Here is a 21492-nt window from a genome sequence, read left to right on the forward strand (position 1 = left end):
CATAGTCAGTGGTATTGTAATAGTGTGTGGACAGAAAGCAGCTACAGTTGTGAGCAAAGCATAAAATACAGTGTTGTAGAATCACTGTTTTGCACATTTGAAACTAATGTAACATTGTATGTCAACTATCTGTCAATAAAAAATAAAAAAAGGAAGTTAAAAAATAAGTTTGGGGAAAGTAAATGAACACTTTTTTAATTTTAAATATAATTAGCCAACATATAGTACATCATTCATTTTTGATGTAGTGTTCAATGATTCATTTGTTGTGTAAATGAACACTGTTTAAAAAAACACTTAGTAGCTTAGAACAGCAATAATGTGCTATTTCTCACAATCTACCATTTGACTGAGTGGTTCCCCTGCTGGTTTAGACTGGGCTCATTCATAGCCCTGGTGGGTCTGCTGGGGGCAGGGCTCAGCGAGGACAGCTGAGTCTTTCTCTACATGGTCTTTCATCATCAAATGGACTGCAGTGAGCTTGCATGGAAGGAGAAGCCAATTGGGTTAAAGAAGGAGAGGCCCATTCCCACATGCTTATCAGGCTTCTGCTTGCTTCACATTTCCTGATGTCCAGTTGGCCAAAGCAAGTCACATGACCAAGACCAGAGACCATGTGGGAGAGGACTGTGGGGACTGTGGGAGGAAAATGGATACCAGAAGGCCCCATTCATCCAGAAACCATTCATGAAACAAGTCACCACACTGTCTTTCAAACTTTTGAAATTGTAGGTTACAATTTTTCCCTGAAAAAAAATTTTTTTTGGTGGATGGGGGCACATCTTTCTGATTAATCATCATTGTAAAGTGTGTTATTTTCCTTCCTCTTATGATAACTTTGCATGGAATTTGGCTTTGATAATCTAATGTTCCTTTTTTTTTTTAATGGGAAATTAGTTTTCCTGAACTTTTGGAAGGTGATATTGCTCAGGGTAGTTTTTCTAACTGAACATCTTCTGTTGGTTTCATGAAGCATCAAAATTCAAGGCCGCTTGTTACATGGGAATTCCTGGTTCATTCTACTTGCTTACTTTTAGCTGGAGCTTCTTTTTCTTTTGTCCATAGGGTCCTCATCCCACTCGGTTTTGGTTCTACTTCCAATAGTTTCTCCTTGGGCTCCTTCTAGAAGGGAGCTCCGGCTGGAGGATGACAGAGATTTGGGGTTCCAGACTGACCTCCTGCAGAACTTACCAAGGGCCCCTTTGCCTCACCTGCCACTGGACTGGGCAAGCTGCTCCAGGCTTTAGCTGCTGTTCCCCAACTGGCCATCTGGATCCCCCCGTAAATGCCTACTGGCTGTCTTGCAGCTCTCTGTTCTCTGGTCCATCATATGTTGCCTTGTTTCTTCCCTGTGTTCCCTTCTCTGCAGAAGTCACTCCCATGGCAGTCTTGTCACTGTTGCCAGTTTGTGCCCATCCACTTACATTTTGGGGTTTGAATCTGAGGCATCCCTGGGAGGTGCTGTCCAGGCTTCTGGAATGATGTGGACAGCATCTGTGGACTGGGGAGTTACCAGCACTGATATGCAGCAAAGCCAACATGGGCAGGATCCCCCAGGGAGGATGCAGGAGAGAAGAGCACCAAGCACCTGGCGGCCCAGGGGACACTGTCCCAGAGAAGCAGACAGAATGGAAGGAGCCATCTTTTCCAGAAGGGGCAGTGAGGAGAGGAGAATGGCATGGAGAGAAGAAGCTCCCCTTTGGAGCCACCTCCATAACCCTATAAAGATAGTTCTGACATCCTTTAGGAACAGCCTAAAGCTGTTCAATCCATCTCTGGGAATACAGAGCCCAGACCACTGGAGAAGTGAGCCCAGACCACTGGAGTAGTATTGTACCAATCCTTTCTTTTCTGCCCCTGCTCCACCACCAGGCATAGCACACTCTCCCAGCACCTCCTCTGAGACTCTCCCTGGCCCTTCCCCATTCTCATTCCCTGACTTCCCACTGCTGTCCTGGCTCTCAGCCTCTGGAAAAGAAGACCAGTGGTGACAACAGCTGACCACTCTGTCTCCATAGTGGCCCCACCACCAAGAGAGAGAAGAAAACCAACATATACTGTGACTCTGCTGTGTGTCTGTCATTGCCTGTAATCCTCGGAAGACCCATAGGCAGCTTCCCCTTCTCTCCAGTTTATCGATGAGGAAGCTGAGGCCTGGGGAGGTTCATTACCTGCCCAGAGTTATGCAGTAGGCAAGTGAGAGAGCCAGAATCTGAAGCCATGTCTACATGGGTCCAAAGCCCATGCTTTTGCCACTATACCAAGCTGCCTCTTGACACTGAGTTCCTGTGCCAGAAAGCCATATTTCTCTGACAAGAAAAAAGTTTGTTGTCCCAAGTGTGTGTAGGATTTGGGGCTCCTGGTATCCTTCTGTTTAGAGGAGCCTTAGTCCTGAATTAATAAACAGGTGCACAGGATAGATATTTCTGGGATTTAGCGGGCACCAAATATTTTTTTCAGACACCATAGGGGTTGACAGGACCAGGCGGTGGGAGTTTGTTGGGGAAGACAGGATGAAGTAAGGCTCTTTTAGTAAATTCAAGTCCTACAGCTCCCAGGGCTATAAACTCCTGAGGACAAGTGGCAGGTTTGTCGATTTTTTCCACTTGTACGGTTCAGTTCAAAGGCCCAATTACAAGCTCCCAGAGTGTTCCAAACACAGATTCAGAGAACAGGCTGATGAGTAAGCTCCCAGAGGTTGCTCATGAAGGATGATCTTGGAAGAAACATTTGCATAAAACTGAATTTTCATTAATTAAAAGAGCAGATGGAATTCACAGTCAGAGAAAAAAGAAATCTCTCTGCAATGTGCCAGATTAGAAGTCAGAAATGTACCAGCAGCCACCGGGGCTTCAGAGTTTATGCATCGGCAGTGGAATAAAGAGCTGAGCAATCACTCAGCAAATATTTATGGAATGTTTAGGAGATAAACGGAGTGAGGGCTGGGGGGCTCAGAGGAGACTGATGCTCTCTGGGGCCTGGGGGCTCACCATCTAGTGGGGCAGACAGATGCATAGGCACAGGTGTAAACAGGACACTATCAAGACAGATTCCTGGAGAAGGTAGCCATCTGAGTTAGACTCTGAGGGCATGCTCAGAGTTTGCCTGCTGGGTAAGGATGAAGAGACACCATTTCGGTCAGAGGCATCAGCCCGGGTGGAGGTACAAGAGGGGGCAACAGCACGGTGTGTTGGAGGACAGCTGCAGCTCCACTTCTTGTATGGCTTATAGACCAAGATGGCATGGGGAGGGAGCAAAGAGACAGACCAAAGTATGGGGGTCTTGAATCCATGATAATAGCCTGAGGAGCCAGCCAAAAGCCAGGAGGGGGTCCAGCGTGGGGCAGTTTGGGTGTCTTTTGCTTAGTGGCTGCCTGGACTTGGGCCCATCTCAACAAGATGAACACTCAGAAGTGTTGGCTGCCAAACCATGTGCCCCGACAGTTTTCTCATCTGAGTAATGGGATTAATGATGATGTAATCTGCCTTAGTCAGTTGTCTGTGAGGATTTCATGGTGTGGCTATTACATAATATAATATAATATATCTTGTCTGGCTATATATATAGCCATATATATTATACATATATATATATGTATATTATACATATGTATAATATATATTATATATATATTTTATATATATATATAATATATAAATATAACATAATGTCTGTCAAATGGTGAATGCATTGGTCTGGGAGTCGATAGTGTTGTTATTGTTGCCACAGTTGTGATTTAGATGGTTGATTATTTGGTATTTGCTTAGCACTGGGAATCCAGGGCCTGGATTGGGAATGCCCTTGCCTTACGGTGCTCACAGTCCAGCAGGGAAAACAGACCCTAAACAGCTGGTTCATTATAGGAGCTGGGTTGGCTGGAGGATGCTGGGTGCACTAGAGGATCACAGAGCTGGTGCCTTGCCTGCATTCACTGAACATTAGTTCCCTCCCCCAGGTTGCTGTAGTGAGCAGACGAATGGTTGCTGAGCCATGATAATGATGCTAGTATATTGCTTCTCGGCCTTTTGGCTAAGATCAAGTACATAATGTTGCTAGTATGGTCCTTGTTGAAATGATCAAGGTTAGTGACATTTGCTGCCGCCTGTGCCAGAGAAAGTAAGAGAGCCAGTGTTCAGACCCAGGCCAGTAAGGCTGCAGTGCCCAGTATCTTTCCTGAGAACCTGTCCATTCATTCATTCACCCATCCATCCACCCGTCCACCTGTCCATCCGTCCATCCTTCCATCTTCACAAATCTATTGAGTACCTCCTACATTCCAGGCAGTGTTCTGTGGCCCCCAAATACATCTGTGAGCAAACAGTTCTCCTGCACTCATTAGGTTGGCTATGTATAAGGTAGATAATCACCTTAAAAATCACAAAACTGATAAATATATATTTGGAGATGTTTATTTTTGAGTGACAATTTAGCTGCAGTAAAGTGCACTCTTTGGGGGCACAGTTCTATGAATTTGAACAAACACAGACGGTCATTTAAGCACCACCACAGTGAAAGTACAGAACAGTTCCATCACTCCCAAAGTTTCCTCACCCCAGTCCCCGGCAGCCAGTGATCAGTTCAGACCATTCCAGAGAGTCATAGAAATGGAGTCATATGGTCTACAGCCTTTTGAATCTGGAGTTTATTTTCTTCTTTTTTTTTTTTTTTCCTTAAAGATACTTATTTCTTTAGAGACAGCAAAGGAGAAAAAGAGACCGCACACAAGCAGGGGAGCAGAAGAGGGAGAAAGAGAAGAAGACTCTTCACTGAGCAGGGAGCCCAATGTGGGGCTCAATCCTAGCACCTTGGGATCATGACCTGAGCTGAAGGCAGACGCTTAGTGACTGAGCCACCCAGGCACCCTAGCGAATCTGAGTTTTTTCACTTTGAATGATGCATTTGAGATTTATTCATTTTGTGTGGTTCAGTAGCTTTCCCTCTTTTTAAAATTGTGTTATATTAGTGACCATAAAATACATCATTAATTTTTGATGCAGTGTTTCAAGATTCATTGTTTATGCACCACACCCAGTGCTCCATGCAATACATACCCTCCTTAATACCCACCACCAGGCTCATGCATTCCCCCCCACCCCCTCCCCTCCAAAACCCTCAGTTTGTTTCTCGGAGTCCACAGTCTCTCATGATTCATCTCCCCCTTCAATTTCCCCCAATTCACTTTTCCTTTCCTTCTCCTAATGTCCTCCATGGTATTGCATATGCTCCACAAGTAAGACCATATGATAATTGACTCTCTTCTTGACTAATTTCACTCAGCATAAATCTCCTCCAGTCTCATCCATGTTGATACAAAAGTTGGGTGTTCATCCTTTCTGTTGGAGATGTAATATTCCCTTGTATATATGGACCATATCTTCTTTATCCGTTTGTCTGTTGAAGGGTATCTCAGCTCTTTCCACAGCTGGCTAGCAGTAGCTTTCCCTTTTGATGGATTGGCAAGTAGAACTCTATTGGATGAATAAACACAATGAGTTTATCCATTCACCAGTTGAGGGACACTTATTTCCAGTTGTACGTAATTATGAATGAGACTGCTATAAGCATTTGCTTTCAGGTTTTTATGTGAACTTAAGTTTCCAATTCTCTAGAATAATTACCTAGAAGTGGGATTGCCGGGTCATATGGTAAGCGTATGTTGAACTTCCTGAGAAATGGAGAAACTGTTACCCAGGATGGCTGGACCATTTTATATTCCCACAAGCAATGTATGAAGGCTCTGGCTTCTCTACACCCTCGTCAGCACAGGAGATATTGCCCCGCGGTCATTGCTTTTCTTATCAGCCCTTCTAATATGCAAGGAGTAGTTTTATTTCACAAGTCCCTAATGACTAAAGGTGTGCTACATATTTTCATTTGCTTATTTGCCATCCATTTATCTTCTTTATGAAGTATCTATCCAAATCGTTCCCATTAATGATTTTTATTAATTCATCCTTGGGAATTCTTTATATATCCTGGATATAAGTCCTTCATCTGATAGATGTTTTGCAAAAAATTTTGGCCCATCAGTAGCTTGTTTTTCTTTTGCTATAATAGAATCTTTTTAGAAAAAGAAGTTTTAAATTTGGATGAAGTCCGGTTTTTTAAGAGATTTTATTTATTTTTTATTATTTTAATTTTATTTTTTCATTGTTCCAAGATTCATTGTTTATGCACCACACCCAGTGCTCCAGGCAATACGTGCCCTCCTTAGTACCCACCACCAGGAGATTTTATTTCTTGATCATGTATTTGGTTTCGTATCTAAACATCTTTTCCTCACATGAGTTTACAAAGAATTTTTTTCTTTGTTTTCTTGTAAAAGTTTTATACTTTTGTATTTCACATTTAAAGCTGCATGCATTTTTAATTTAGTTTTTAGTATGGTGTGAGGTGAAGATGGAGCTTTATTTATTTGCATACAGCTATCCAATTGTTCCAGAAACCTTTGTTGAAAACACTGTTCTTTCCCTACTGCATTGCCTTTGCAACCTTGTCAAAACTCAATTGACTGTAAATGTGTGAGTCTATTTCTGGATTCTTTTTTGGTGATTTAGATGTCTACTTCATAATTTTCAACAATATTTGGGAATTTGCTATCCATCTTTCTGTTGTTGATGTTGTTTAATTCTGTGATGGTCAGAGAAATCCCTTATATGATTCCTTTTCTATTTTTTTTTAATTGGTCAAGTTTGTTTTGTGGTCTAGATATGATCTATCTTGGTGAACACTCTATGTTTTTGTGCAGAGAATATGTATGTTCTTCATTAGTCATGTTTCCTATAAATATCAGTTGGGCCTTAAATATTCTTACTGGTTTTCTGTCTACTTGTTATATAAGTTACTAAGAGAAGTGTGTTGAAATCCCCAACTGTAATTGTGAATTAGTCTATTTTTCTTTGCATTGCAGTTCTGTCTCATGTATTTTGATGTTCTGCTGTAAGGTGTGTACATTTTTAGGATTATTACATCTTCTTGGTAAATTGCTGCATGTATTATTATATAACGTCTAAATCACCCATGGGTGAAAGACAGAGTCACAGGGAAGTTGGAAGGTGTTTGTAACTGAATGAGAATGAAGAACATAGTATATCAGCGTTTGTGGAATATAGCTAAGGCTGGACTTAGGACAGAATTGACAGAGCATTAAATGTTTATATTGGAGAAAGACAAGACTCAAATCAATAATTTGTATTTCCACCTTAAGAAACAAGAAATGTGAAATCTACTCTGTGTGATATTAATATAGCCACTCCAGCTTTCTTTTGTTAATGTTTGCATGGTATTTCCAGTGGTGTGCTGGTAAATGTTTAACAACTATCTCTCTGGTGGTAAGAAGAAGAAGGAGAAGAAGAAGAAAAGAAGGAGGAAGAGGAGAAGAAGGGGACAGATTTGTAGATTTTGCTGATTTTTGTGATGTAAGTCCTCCTACCATGACTGACTTCAAGTAATCAGTGTGACATCAACAAACACAAAGGAGGGGAGAGATGAGCTAATAGTCTTTTCCAGCACACCCTGATGATGTCTTTTTCCATCCATTCATTTTTAACCTATATATTTAAATTTTAAGTACATGTCATGTAGGCAGTCTTTTTATCATCTAATAATCTCTGCCTTCCCATTGATATTTAGACCATTTATATTTAATATAATTATTGATATAGTTGGATTGCAGCTTGTCACCTCGCTTTTTCTTCTCTTTGGTCCATTTGTTCTTTGTTCGTTTGCTGCTCTTCTACTTTATTTTGGATTACTTGATCATTAGGAATGATTCCACTTTAATTTCCCTACTAGGTTAGTATCTATACCTCTATTTAAAAAAATATATAGTTTAGAGGTTGCCCTATATAAATAATATACATCATCAATCAGAATCTACCTTGAAATCATACCACTTCATGTATAATGTAAGAATCTTAGAATAATAAACTCCCTGTGCCTCCCACCCATCTTTTGTTTTTTTGTGCAGCTTCAGTTTCTGTAGTGTATCATATTCATTCTACCTGGAGGGCTTCCTTTAAAAATCCTTGTAGTGAAAGCCTAGTGGTAGTGAACTCCTTCATTCTTTTGTTTGTTGGAAAAAGTCTTCATTTGTGTGCATTTTAAAAAGAGATGTTAACAGAATTCTGGATCCACAAGTGTTTTGGGGTTTTTTGTTTTGTTTTGTTTTGTTTTGTTTTGTGTTTTGTTTCTCTCTCTCTCTCTCTCTCTCTCAGCGCTCAAGTTTGTCACTCTATTGCTTATGGCAATATTTCTAACAACAAATTTGCTATAATTTTTTGGTTTTAAATGTGATGTGCCTACGTGTGTTTTTTTTTAACCCTTTCGTGTTTTACCTGGTTGGTGTTCTCTGAGCTTCTTGGATATGTGTGGTTTGATGACACACAACTTTTTTTGAAAATTCCTGGTCATCATCTGCAAGTATTTCATATTTCTTTCTCTCTCTCTCTCTCTCTCTCTCTCTCTCTTCTGTTCTTGAATTTCTGTTACATATGTTAGACCTTTCATGTTTTCTCATAACAACTGGATGCTCTTATTTTTTTCTACTTTTTTCTTTTAGTGTTTCACTTTGAATAATTTTGTTTGATCTATCTTCAAGTTTACTTCCTCTTTCCTTGGCAGTTTTAAGTTATGTTGGTGAGCCTGTTGGGGCATGCTTTATTATTATTAACATTTCCATCCAATCTTTTATAGATTCCATCTTTCGGTTGAAATATCCATCTTTTAATGTGTACTGTCTACTTTTTCCACCAGAATCTTTAAAATGTTTTAAATTCCTTGTCTGTTAGTTCTAACATCTGGTTCATATTCAAATATGGTTTTTTTTTATTGCTGTGTCTCTTCACATGGGAATTCCATTTGTTTGTTCTTGTTCCCCCCCACCCCTTTTTGTCATGTGTCTCATAACTTCTGGTTAAAAACTAAACATTATGTGTAGGACAGTGTTTATGCCTGGAAATTTGTGTGTCTCTCCCACTACTATACCTTTAGGGGTGTAGAAGAACTGAGCCAATCTAATCAGCAGCTGAGCTGTGTCTAGGTTGATAAGATTATCCTCAATGTACTTCCTCTTAAATTAGTGCTTCCTCAGTGTTCCTGTTCTACCTCCTGGGCCTGTGCCTTAAAGAGGGTCTCATTCCTGTTCCTTCTGTTCTTTGGCAGGAGACTTCTCTTTCTTGTTCCTTGATACTTGTTCTGGTTGAGGTGGCTCAACCAGTCTTATGCGGGCTCTGTGTAATCCATCATCTTGTCTTGGGGGTGGGTCTTGCTCACTGACCATGTGCCTCTCATAGCAATGGGAAACCATGAATTGTCTGAGCCCAGGATGATTTTTTTTTTTTGTCCCTTTCCCCTTGCCCCTCATACTCAGTGAGTATTCACCTGTGCCCTTGTAGTCACAGAACTGTCTGCCCTTTCTTTTTTTAGCTCAAGGATCCTTTTCCATAGGGCTATGGAGAGGTGGATCCAGGTAGGACTTTGTGCCCTCTTGAAGCAGTAACTGCTCTCTTCCCCAAATAGTTGCATCAAGACAAGCTTTCTACAGCCTCCTGCCTTCTTATAATCCTTTCAGGAATTCACAGTGAGGTCAGCAGAGAAGAGCTGTGAGGAGAGGTGAATCCTCCTTGCAACTGGAAAACAGCAGTTCTATTATCTCACTTAAGCCAGCACACAACATTCAGCAATTCAGTAAGCATTTTAGCAAAGTTTCTTACCCTCTTCTGGGGCATCCCTGTCTTTTTCCCATGCTCTTCCTAAGGTAAGCCAGTACTCACATCCCTCTCTCTTCTCAGAATAACTGTCTTTCCTTAGACTTCTGACTAATCAGGTTTGAGAAAAATTATGGTTTTTCTAATGATCTAAAAAAATGATGATCTAGATTTTTCTCATTGTTAGGCTGGGAGAGACACTCTTTCCAACTTCTACATTTTGAACAGAAGCAGAACTGTCCAAGGTCTTTGATATGATGGAAAAGAGAGATGAATTAAATTGGAGGGGTCAAAAGTAATTTTGCTGAGGAAGTAACTTTTCAGATAAGTTCCTAAAAAATGACAGATGTTGTTCAGTATAAAGGGATGTAAAGGGACGCCTGAGTGGCTCAGTTGGTTAAGCAGCTGCCTTCGGCTCAGGTCATGATCCCAGCGTCCTGGGATCGAGTCCCACATCGGGCTCCTTGCTCAGCAGGGAGCCTGCTTCTCCCTCTGCCTCTGCCTGCCATTCTGTCTGCCTGTGCTTGCTCTCTCCCCATCTCTCTCTCTCTCTGATAAATAAATAAAATCTTTAAAAAAAAAAAAGGGATGTAAAAGTTTTGCAGAAAGAATTGCATTTGCCAAAGCCCTGAGGCAAAAAAGGAGCTTTGTCACATAGAAAGAACTAAGAGAAAGCTAGTGTGGCACAAGCAAAGCAGGCTAGGAGAATGAGTCTGCAGTGGTGTGTGGGGCCAGATCATGTACTACCTGAATGCCATGTCCAAGCTTTTGGTTTCCATGTATAGCAAGTTCAGTGGGAAGTTTTAAAGAGCATTAATTTCAGGGTGCCTGGCTGACTCAATGGGTTAAGAATCTGACTCTTGGCTTTGTCTCGGTCATGATCTCAGTGTTAAGAGATTGAGGCCAAAGTCAGGCTCCCTGCTCAGTGGGGAACCTGCTTGTGATTCTCTCTCCCTCTTCTTCTGCCCCTCCCCACCACTCTCTCTCTCTCTCTCCCTCTCTCAAATAAATAACAAAAATCATTAATTTTTTGGATAAACAGAGAATATGGAATACTTTAAGAGAGTGGCACTATATAAATGAACACTTCTATCAGCATAACATGCTAGTAGAGCCCCAATTTCACATACTGACAGTGTAAAATGCACTGAGTCTAAACCTGTGCTTCCAGTTAGAACATCATCCTAAAGGAAAACTTCTAAAAACTTTTTTTTTCTTTTTTCTAAATCTACTAGTTTAATCTGACATGTTTCATGTGAAGTCATTTTCTGGTCCTGGCACATCATTTATTTCTGCATCTCATCAGAGCTTCTGTTTTTACTTTTAGACCAATGACACTTCTCTCCTCTTCTCATGTAGACTTGTGAAGTCTAATGGTCAACCCCTGAGCAACACCTCATATACTTTAATGAAACCAGTTTTCAGTTGCTATTAATGCTGCTAATGTCCCAGAAAGGGAGAAGTTATCAGACTGACACAGGAGTTTCATTTTGTCTCAGTGTAATATGTAAGCGTGTGACACCTGAGTTCATCTGGCTAGCTACAGAGCCAAAGAAATATAAATTACTCCCAAGGGATCTAGACAGAAAACCAGGCATGCTGCTTATCTCTGTTTTCCACAGCTTTTCAGCATACTTTAATGCAAAGAATTATGATGGAGCTCTTGAATCATTTGGGGAATAGGTACAACATGTACCTCTTTGAGCTGGGCTCTCATTTGTGTGTGCATTTCATTGCTCATGCAATAATGAGTTGATATAATGGTAACTAGCTCACATCTGTTGAGAACTTGCTATGTGTCTGTCCCTGTACTCAATGCATCACATACTTTATCTCACTACGCAGTAGGGAACATTATTATTCCACAGAATCTGACACTTGTACAGGGGTTAAGTGCTTGCCCAATGACAAATAGCCAGCAATGGTAGCCACTGAGATTTGAAATTAGGTCTCTGTGACCAACTTCTTTGCTGCTATAATGGATTGAGCATCTACTTCTAGATCAGCTTCATGCTAATCCCTGGGCCTCTGGGACTGATTTAGTCATATCCCTACCCACAAAGAGTTCACAGCCCAGTGAGGAAGGTGGAAATATATGCCATTAATTAAATTATAGCATGATCAGTGTTGCAAGGTAGGTACAGACCAGGGTTTGCTGAGAATCCAGAACATAGATTGATATACTTGGCCAGGAGAGGGGGCAAAGGGGGGAACAGAGGAATAGCATGAGATTCCATGAACATTCCACAGAGGGAATGGAATTTGGTTTGGGTCTTGAAGTATGAGTAGGAGTTCATGAGTATAAAAAATAGGGTACAGATTATCAGACAAGTTACAGATAATTAAAAGTAAAGAATATCCTACTTTTGAAGTTGGCATAATGAGCAATATAATAAAGGCAGTACCCAAGTATGAGGTTGGAGCTGGCCTTTAGGAATTCTTGTGCTAGGGCCTATGAACTTTATTCTATAGCAAATAGAAAAACTTGGAATGAATTTAAATTACAAGATTTGAACACATGAGTAATAATAATACACCAACAACAAAATTAGATAGCATTTACTGGCACTTACTATGGGCTCAATAAATACATACACAATTTCATTTTTCTTCACAACATTATGTAGCAAATATTGCTATTCCTTTTTTCAGATGAGAAAAGCTGAGGTAGAAATAAGAGGTGGAGTAGCTTGCCCAAGGCCATTGTACCAATAAGCTGGGGAGCTGAGGTTCATTTGCAGGCCTGAAAAAATTCCTACTTTCACATCTTTAACCCCTCTGTTTCCTTGATTCTGCTGACTCAGATGGAGGTGGGATTAGAATGCTAGGCTGGATTAAGGTGGCATCTCAATGTGGTTTTGATTTGAATCTCCCTGATGGCTAATGATGTTGAACATTTTTTCATGTGTCTGTTAGCCATTCATTTATATTCTTTGATCTATTCATGTCTTCTGCCCATTTTTTGACTTGATTATTTGGTTTTTTGGGTGTTGGGTTTGAGAAGTTCTTTACAGATCTTGGATACAAGCCTTTTGTCTCTAATGTCGTTTGCAAATATCTTCTCCCATTCTGTGGGTTGCCTCTTTGTTTTGTTGACTGTTTCCTTTGCTGTGCAAGAGCTTTTTATCTTGATGAAGTCCCAAAAGTTCATTTTACTTTTGTTTCCTTTGCCTTTGGAGACATATCTTGAAAGAAGTTGCTGTGGCTGATATCGAAGAGGTTACTGCCTATGCTCTCCTCTAATTTTGATGGATTCTTGTCTCACATTGAGGTCATTCATCCATTTTGAGTTTATCTTTGTGTATGATAAAAGAGAATGGTCAAGTTTCATTCTTCTACACATAGCTGTCCAAGTTTCCCAGCACCATTTATTGAAGAGACTGTCTTTTTCCCATTGGGTATTTTTTTCTACTTTGTCTAAGATTAGTTAAACATAGAGTTGAGGGTCCATATCTGGGCTCTCTATTCTGTTCCATTGACCTATGTGTCTGTTTTTGTGTCAGTACCATGCTGTCTTGGTGATCACGGTTTTGTAATATAGCTTGAAATTAAACAATGAGATGCTGCCAGCTTTGTTTTTCTTTTTCAACATTTCCTTGGTGATTTGGTGTCTTTTCTGGTTCCATACAAATTTTGTTTGTTCCAGCACTCTGAAAAATTCTATTGGTATTTTGATCAGGATGGCAATGCAAGTACAGATTTGCTCTAGAGAGCATAGACATTTTAGCAAGGTTTATTCTTCAGTACCATGAGCATGGAATGTTTTTCCATCTTTTTGTGTCTTCTTTGATTTCTTTCATAAATGTTCTGTAGTTTCTAGAGTATTGACAAGGCAAGAAACAACAAATGTTAGAGAAGATGTGGAGAAAGGGGAACCCTCTTACACTGTTGGTGGGAATGCAAGTTGATACAGCCACTTTGGAAAACAGTATGGAGGATCCTCAAAAAATTAAAAATATAGCTACCCTATGACCCAGCAATTGCACTACTGGGCATTTACCACAGAGATACAGATGTAGTGAAAGGAAGGGCCACATGCACCCCAATGTTCATAATATGTCCACAATAGCCAAATTGTGGAAGGAGCCAAGATGCCCTTCAACAGATGAATGGTTAAAGAAGATGTGGTCCATATATGCAATGGAATATTACTTAGCCATCAGAAAGGATGACTACTGACCATTTGCATCAACACAGATGGAACTGGAGAAGATTATGCTAAGTGAAATAAGTCAAGCAGAGAAAGTCAATTATCTTATGGTTTTACTCATATTTGGAACATAAGGAATAGCACAGAGGATATTAAGAGAAAAAAGGGAAAAATGAAGGGGGGAAATCAGAGAGGGAGATGAACCATAAGAGACTGTGGACTCTGAGAAACAAACTGAAGGTTTTAGAAGGGGGGGGGGGTTTGGGGGTGGGCTCGCCTAATGATGGGTATTAAGGAGGGCACATGTTGTAATGAGCACTGGGTGTTAAGTGCAAATAATGAATCATTGAACACAACATCAAAACCTAATAATGTACTGTACAGTGACTAACATAACATAATTTAAAAAAAGAAGAAAAGAAAGAATGCTAGACTGGAGTAGGTGAGAGGCCATGGTGTGTTCAGGCAGAGATGAAACAGAGTAGAGAGGAAGTTTCTGGAAGAGGAAAATGAAAGTCTTGGGGCCAATCAAATTATCAAAAGCAGAGCCTGAAGGAGGGGTAGAAACCAGGAGACTCCCCCATTCTGACTCATGCAACTGAGCTGACCATGGGCTGAGACCAAGACCCCAGGAGGAAGACAGTTGGAGAGGGATGAGTTTGCTTGAGCAGGCTGAGTGTGCAGTGCCCACAGGACTGCCAGGTACAGGTGTCCATGAGGCAGCTGGATGCACAGATATGGCCATCCTGCTGGCCAGGATGTACAAGCTGGAGAGAGGGTCTTGCCATTAATAAAGACCCAACAGGTAGAACACCTGGGTTCTGGTCCCAGCTGGGCCAGAAATCACCAAACACCTCCAACTGGCTTCACTTCCTTCACCTAGAAACTGTTGGGGAGGTAGGAAATTACCATAAAGGTCCCCTCTAGACTGAAACATGTTAATTCTGTGTTCCCAGTCAAGGAGGCAATTACATATAGAAATAGATCCTGGAAGCCTCTGAGCTTGTAGGCTAGACATTGGCTAGCATGCCACACTCTGCTGCGGCATTCAAAGCCTTCAGCAATATACATAGAGCTAAACTATCAGGATCATAATTATAACTTAAGAGGCTATTGTGTTATTCTCATATTTTTAGTCTTGCGTGGTTAACATAGGATGGCTGATCCCACCACATGGGTATTTACATTTCTATGGAAGTGGGGAGATGTTAGTGGGAGGAAAGGCTGGTCCTCCCAAGCCACTGGGCTGGGCTAGAGAAGGAGCCATAGGTTCGAACCATGGCTCTGGAAGGCAGCCCAGTTTGTTAGCCCAGCAAGCTCACAAATGGGCTTTGTGTGCAACACACACCAGGTTCCATGAAAGATCCTGGGGATGCAGCAGGGAAGGACACGGGCACTGTCAAGGAATGTGATTCAAGAGCTGATTTCCATAAGATTTTATCAGTGTGCATGTTCATGGTGAGCCACTTAGTTATTTTTCTTTTGGGTTATGTTGAAACCCTAATTTCCTCCAATGTAGAATTCCTGGATCTTCATCCATGCTCTTGGCTTCAGCTCCAGTTGAATTAGCAGATTTAACACAATGACCTTGTAGAGATTTGGGGATGTAAAACATATATTATATATTGTGTGTGTGTGGAAATAAAAATAATTCCTTATATATATAATATTATATATATTTATATTATATATTTTTATATATAAAGAATTATTTTTATTTCAGCATATTTCAGCATAAGCATGGTGTAATTTGGTGGAAAATGTCTGGATTTTGAAGGAGACATGGTAGGATTTTTATCATCCTTCTGAACGAACCCCGAGAAGGGGGCAGGGAAACAGGCTCAATAAGGCTCTGAGTCTCCCCCACTGCATCACCCAGGCATGTAACTTGACTACTCCAAGCCTCAGCTTCCAAGCTTAGAGATAATAATAGCACTGCCTCCAAGGTCCTTCTGAGGGTAAAATGAGTTAACATATGCAAAACTTGTGGAACATAAGAAATAACACAGAGGACATGGGAAGATGGAGAGAAGAAGGGAGTTGAGGGAAATTGGAGGGAGAGATGAACCATGAGAGACTATAGACTCTGAAAAACAAGCTGAGGGTTTTGAAGGGGCGGGGAGTGAAAGGGTGGGGGAGCCAGGTTGTGGGTAGTGTGGAGGGCACGCATTGCAGGGAGCACTGGGTGTGGTGCATAAACAATGATATCTGTTACACTGAAAAGAAATTAAAATAAAATAAAATTATATATACACACACACACACACACACACACACACACACACACACACACACACTGTAGGACATGCTCTTTAAATATTAGCTTTGCCAAGAAGTAAATAATATACATAAAAAACCATGACTTCTGGCACATGGTGGACACTCCATAAGTGACCACATGAGTATTGCAACTCTTGGTGTTGTCACCAAAATCATGGCTCTTGGTAATAAAGGAACAGGTGTTTGGGGCACTAGGCTGAAAGTTGTAAGAATGGTGGTCAGGTCCAGGTTTTTCCACTCACAGTTTCCATGTCCCTGAAATTACCCCTTTACCTCCTCAGTTTCTCCATCTGTGATTTGGGTGCTTTGGGGCTGAATAGGGGTAATATATGAAGGAACTTTGTGCCCTAGAAAGTTCTTTATGACTGTTTTGTGTATGATGATTGTAGTGAGAGGTGGCATTTCCAGTGGCTGAAGATAGAAGATTCAGGATTGAATGTTCCCCCACCAGGCCATTGCCAAGAAGTTTTAATCAAGAAGGACTTGGGGCATGTCCTCTGCCCATTTCTTGATTTGGATTATTTGTTCTTTGGGTGTTGAGTTTGCTAAGTTCTTTATAGATTCTGGACACTAGTCCTTTATCTGATATGTCGTTTGCAAATATCTTCTCCCATTCTGTCAGTTGTCTTTTGATTTTGTTAACTGTTTCCTTTGCTGTGCAAAAGCTTTTGATCTTGATGAAATCCCAATAGTTCATTTTTTCCCTTGCTTCCCTTGCCTTTTGCGTTGTTCCTAGGAAGATGTTGCTGCGGCAGAGGTCGAAGAGGTTGCTGCCCGTGTTCTCCTCAAGGATTTTGATGGATTCCTTTCGCACATTGAGGTCCTTCATCCATTTTGAGTCTATTTTTGTGTGTGGTGTAAGGAAATGGTCCAATTTCATTTTTCTGCATGTGGCTGTCCAATTTTCCCAGCACCATTTATTGAAGAGGCTGTCTTTTTTCCATTGGACATTCTTTCCTGCTTTGTCGAAGATTAGTTGACCATAAATTTGAGGGTCTATTTCTGGGCTCTCTATTCTGTTCCATTGATCTATGGGTCTGTTTTTGTGCCAGTACCATGCTGTCTTGATGATGACAGCTTTGTAATAGAGCTTGAAGTCCGGAATTGTGATGCCACCAACGTTGGCTTTCTTTTTCAATATCCCTTTGGCTATTCGAGGTCTTTTCTGGTTCCATATAAATTTTAGCATTATTTGTTCCATTTCTTTGAAAAAGGTGGATGGTACTTTGATAGGAATTGCATTAAATGTGTAGATTGCTTTAAGTAGCATAGACATTTTCACAATATTTATTCTTCCAATCCAGGAGCATGGAACATTATTCCATTTCTTTGTGTCTTCCTCAATTTCTTTCATGAGTACTTTATAGTTTTCTGAGTATAGATTCTGTGTCTCTTTGGTTAGGTTTATTCCTAGGTATCTTATGGTTTTGGATGCAATTGTAAATGGGATTGACTCCTTAATATCTCTTTCTTCTATCTTCCTGTTGGTGTAGAGAAATGCAACTGATTTCTGTGCATTGATTTTATATCCTGACACTTTACTGAATTCCTGTATGAGTTCTAGCCGTTTTGGAGTGGAGTCTTTTGGGTTTTCCATATATAGTATCATGTCATCTGCGAAGAGTGATAATTTGACTTCTTCTTTGCCGATTTGGATGCCTTTAATTTCCTTTTGTTGTCTGATTGCTGAGGCTAGGACCTCTAGTACTATGTTGAATAGCAGTGGTGATAATGGACATCCCTGCCGTGTTCCTGACCTTAGCGGAAAAACTTTCAGTTTTTCTCCATTGAATATGATATTTGCGGTGGGTTTTTCATAGATGGCTTTGATGATATTGAGGTATGTGCCCTCTATCCCTACACTTTGAAGAGTTTTGATCAGGAAGGGATGCTGTACTTTGTCAAATGCTTTTTCAGCATCTATTGAGAGTATCATATGGTTCTTGTTCTTTCTTTTATTGATGAGTTGTATCACATTGACTGATTTGCGGATGTTGAACCAACCTTGCAGCCCTGGAATAAATCCCACTTGGTCGTGGTGAATAATCTTTTTAATGTACTGTTGAATCCTATTGGCTAGTATTTTGTTGAGTATTTTCGCATCTGTGTTCATCAAGGATATCAGTCTATAGCTCTCTTTTTTGGTGGGATCCTTGTCTGGTTTTGGGATCAAGGTGATGCTGGCCTCATAAAATGAGTTTGGAAGTTTTCCTTCCATTTCTATTTTTTGGAACAGTTTCAGGAGAATAGGAATTAGTTCTTCTTTAAATGTTTGGTAGAATTCCCCCGGGAAGCCGTCTGGCCCTGGGCTTTTGTTTGCTTGGAGATTTTTAATGACTGTTTCAATCTCCTTACTGGTTATGGGTCTGTTCAGGCTTTCTATTTCTTCCTGGTTCAGTTGTGGTAGTTTATATGTTTCTAGGAATGCGTCCATTTCTTCCAGATTGTCAAATTTATTGCCGTAGAGTTGCTCATAGTATGTTCTTATAATAGTTTGTATTTCTTTGGTGTTAGTTGTGATCTCTCCTCTTTCATTCATGATTTTATTTATTTGGGTCCTTTCTCTTTTCTTTTTGTTAAGTCGGGCCAGGGGTTTATCAATTTTATTAATTCTTTCAAAGAACCAGCTCCTAGTTTCGTTGATTTGTTCTATTGTTTTTTTGGTTTCTATTTCATTGATTTCTGCTCTGATCTTTATGATTTCTCTTCTCCTGCTGGGCTTGGGGTTTCTTTCTTGTTCTTTCTCCAGCTCCTTTAGGTGTAGAGTTAGGTTGTGTACCTGAGACCTTTCTTGTTTCTTGAGAAAGGCTTGTACCGCTATATATTTTCCTCTCAGGACTGCCTTTGTTGTGTCCCACAGATTTTGAACCGTTGTATTTTCATTATCATTTGTTTCCATGATTTTTTTCAATTCTTCTTTAATTTCCCGGTTGACCCATTCATTCTTTAGAAGGATGCTGTTTAGTCTCCATGTATTTGGGTTCTTTCCAAACTTCCTTTTGTGGTTGAGTTCTAGCTTTAGAGCATTGTGGTCTGAAAATATGCAGGGAATGATCCCAATCTTTTGATACCGGTTGAGTCCTGATTTAGGACCGAGGATGTGATCTATTCTGGAGAATGTTCCATGTGCACTAGAGAAGAATGTGTATTCTGTTGCTTTGGGATGAAATATTCTGAATATATCTGTGATGTCCATCTGGTCCAGTGTGTCGTTTAAGGCCTTTATTTCCTTGCTGATCTTTTGCTTGGATGACCTGTCCATTTCAGTGAGGGGAGTGTTAAAGTCCCCTACTATTATTGTATTATTGTTGATGTGTTTCTTTGATTTTGTTATTAATTGGTTTATATAGTTGGCTGCTCCCACATTGGGGGCATAGATATTTAAAATTGTTAAATCTTCTTGTTGGACAGACCCTTTGAGTATGATATAGTGTCCTTCCTCATCTCTTATTATAGTCTTTGGCTTAAAATCTAATTTATCTGATATAAGGATTGCCACTCCTGCTTTCTTCTGATGTTCATTAGCATGGTAAATTCTTTTCCACCCCCTCACTTTAAATCTGGAGGTGTCTTCGGGCTCAAAATGAGTTTCATGGAGGCAACATATAGATGGGTTTTGTTTTTTTTATCCATTCTGATACCCTGTGTCTTTTGACAGGGGCATTTAGCCCATTAACATTCAGGGTAACTATTGAGAGATATGAATTTAGTGCCATTGTATTGCCTGTAAGGTGACTGTTACTGTATATGGTCTCTGTTCCTTTCTGATCTACCACTTGTAGGCTCTCTCTTTGCTTAGAGGACCCCTTTCAATATTTCCTGTAGAGCTGGTTTGGTATTTGCAAATTCTTTCAGTTTTTGTTTGTCCTGGAAGCTTTTAATCTCTCCTTCTATTTTCAATGATAGCCTAGCTGGATATAGTATTCTGGGCTGCATGTTTTTCTCGTTTAGTGCTCTGAAAATATCATGCCAGCTCTTTCTGGCCTGCCAGGTCTCTGTGGATAAGTCAGCTGCCAATCTAATATTTTTACCATTGTATGTTACAGACTTCTTTTCCCTGGCTGCTTTCAGGATTTTCTCTTTGTCACTGAGACTTGTAAATTTTACTATTAGGTGACGGGGTGTGGGCCTATTCTTATTGATTTTGAGGGGCATTCTCTGAACCTCCTGAATTTTGATGCTTGTTCCCGTTGCCATATTGGGGAAATTCTCCCCAATAATTCTCTCTAGTATACCTTCTGCTCCCCTCTCTCTTTCTTCTTCTTCTGGAATCCCAATTATTCTAATGTTGTTTCATCTTATGGTGTCACTTATCTCTCCAATTCTCCCCTCGTGGTCCAGTAGCTGTTTGTCCCTCTTTTGCTCAGCTTCTTTATTCTCTGTCATTTGGCCTTCTATATCACTAATTCTCTCTTCTGCCTTATTTATCCTAGCAGTTAGAGCCTCCATTTTTGATTGCACCTCATTAATAGCTTTTTTGATTTCAACTTGGTTAGATTTTAGTTCTTTTATTTCTCCAGAAAGGGCTTTTATAATCTCTCGAGAGGGTTTCTCTAATATCTTCCATGCCTTTTTCAAGCCCGGCTAGAACCTTGAGAATTGTCATTCTGAACTCTAGATCTGACATATTATCTATGTCTGTATTGATTAGGTCCCTAGCCTTCGGTACTGCCTCTTGTTCTTTTTTTTGTGTTGAATTTTTCCATCTTGTCATTTTGTCCAGATAAGAGTAAATGAAGGGGCAAGTAAAATACTAAAAGGGTGGCAACAACCCCAGGAAAATATGTTTTAACCAAATTAGAAGAGATCCAAAATCGTGAGTGGGGAGAAAGGGGATAAAAAGAGGTTCAAAAAGGAAGAAAGAAAAAAAAAAGAAAAAAGAAAAGAAAAGAAAAGAATTTTTTAAAAAAGAAAACACCTAAGAAAAATGTAAAAAAGAAAATATATATATATTAGATAAACTAGTAAAAAATCATTAAAAAAGAAAAAGGTAACAGTTAAAAAAAAATTTTACCCAAAGGCGAGGAGAAAAAAAAATACACAAAAAATGAAAAAGAAAAAATTAAATTAACTGCAAGACTAAAAAAAATCACAGGAAAAAAGCCATGAGTTCCGTGCTTGGCTTTCTCCTCCTCTGGAATTCTGCTGCTCTCCTTGGTATTGAAACCGCACTCCTTGGTAGGTGAACTTGGTCTCCGCTGGATTTCTTGTTGATCTTCTAGGGGAGGGGCCTGTTGTAGTGATTCTCAAGTGTCTTTGCCCCAGGCGGAATTACACCGCCCTTACCCGGGGCTGGGGTGAGTAATCCGCTCGGGTTTGCTTTCAGGAGCTTTTGTTCCCTGAGCCCTTTCTGTA

The 21492-nt window shown here is 40.2% G+C and overlaps 1 protein-coding gene across 5 annotated transcripts in view; it reads left to right on the forward strand.

Moving 5' to 3' along the window:
* The window catches only part of STK32B (serine/threonine kinase 32B), a 416842-nt gene that overhangs the window by 356455 nt on the left and 38895 nt on the right, over window positions 1-21492 (forward strand). The window contains exon 7 of one of the 5 annotated variants that reach the window (XM_082727486.1): window positions 4677-4979. The exons of the other annotated variants lie outside the window; for them this stretch is intronic. Within the exon in view, the coding sequence (XP_082583612.1) occupies window positions 4677-4801 (125 nt within the window). The 3' untranslated portion in view covers window positions 4802-4979. Of the gene's footprint in view, window positions 1-4676; window positions 4980-21492 lie in introns of those variants that run through there. 5 annotated transcript variants of the gene reach the window in all.

Source organism: Mustela nivalis, assembly GCF_964662115.1.
Source record: "Mustela nivalis genome assembly, chromosome: 4".
NCBI lineage: Eukaryota > Metazoa > Chordata > Mammalia > Carnivora > Mustelidae > Mustela > Mustela nivalis.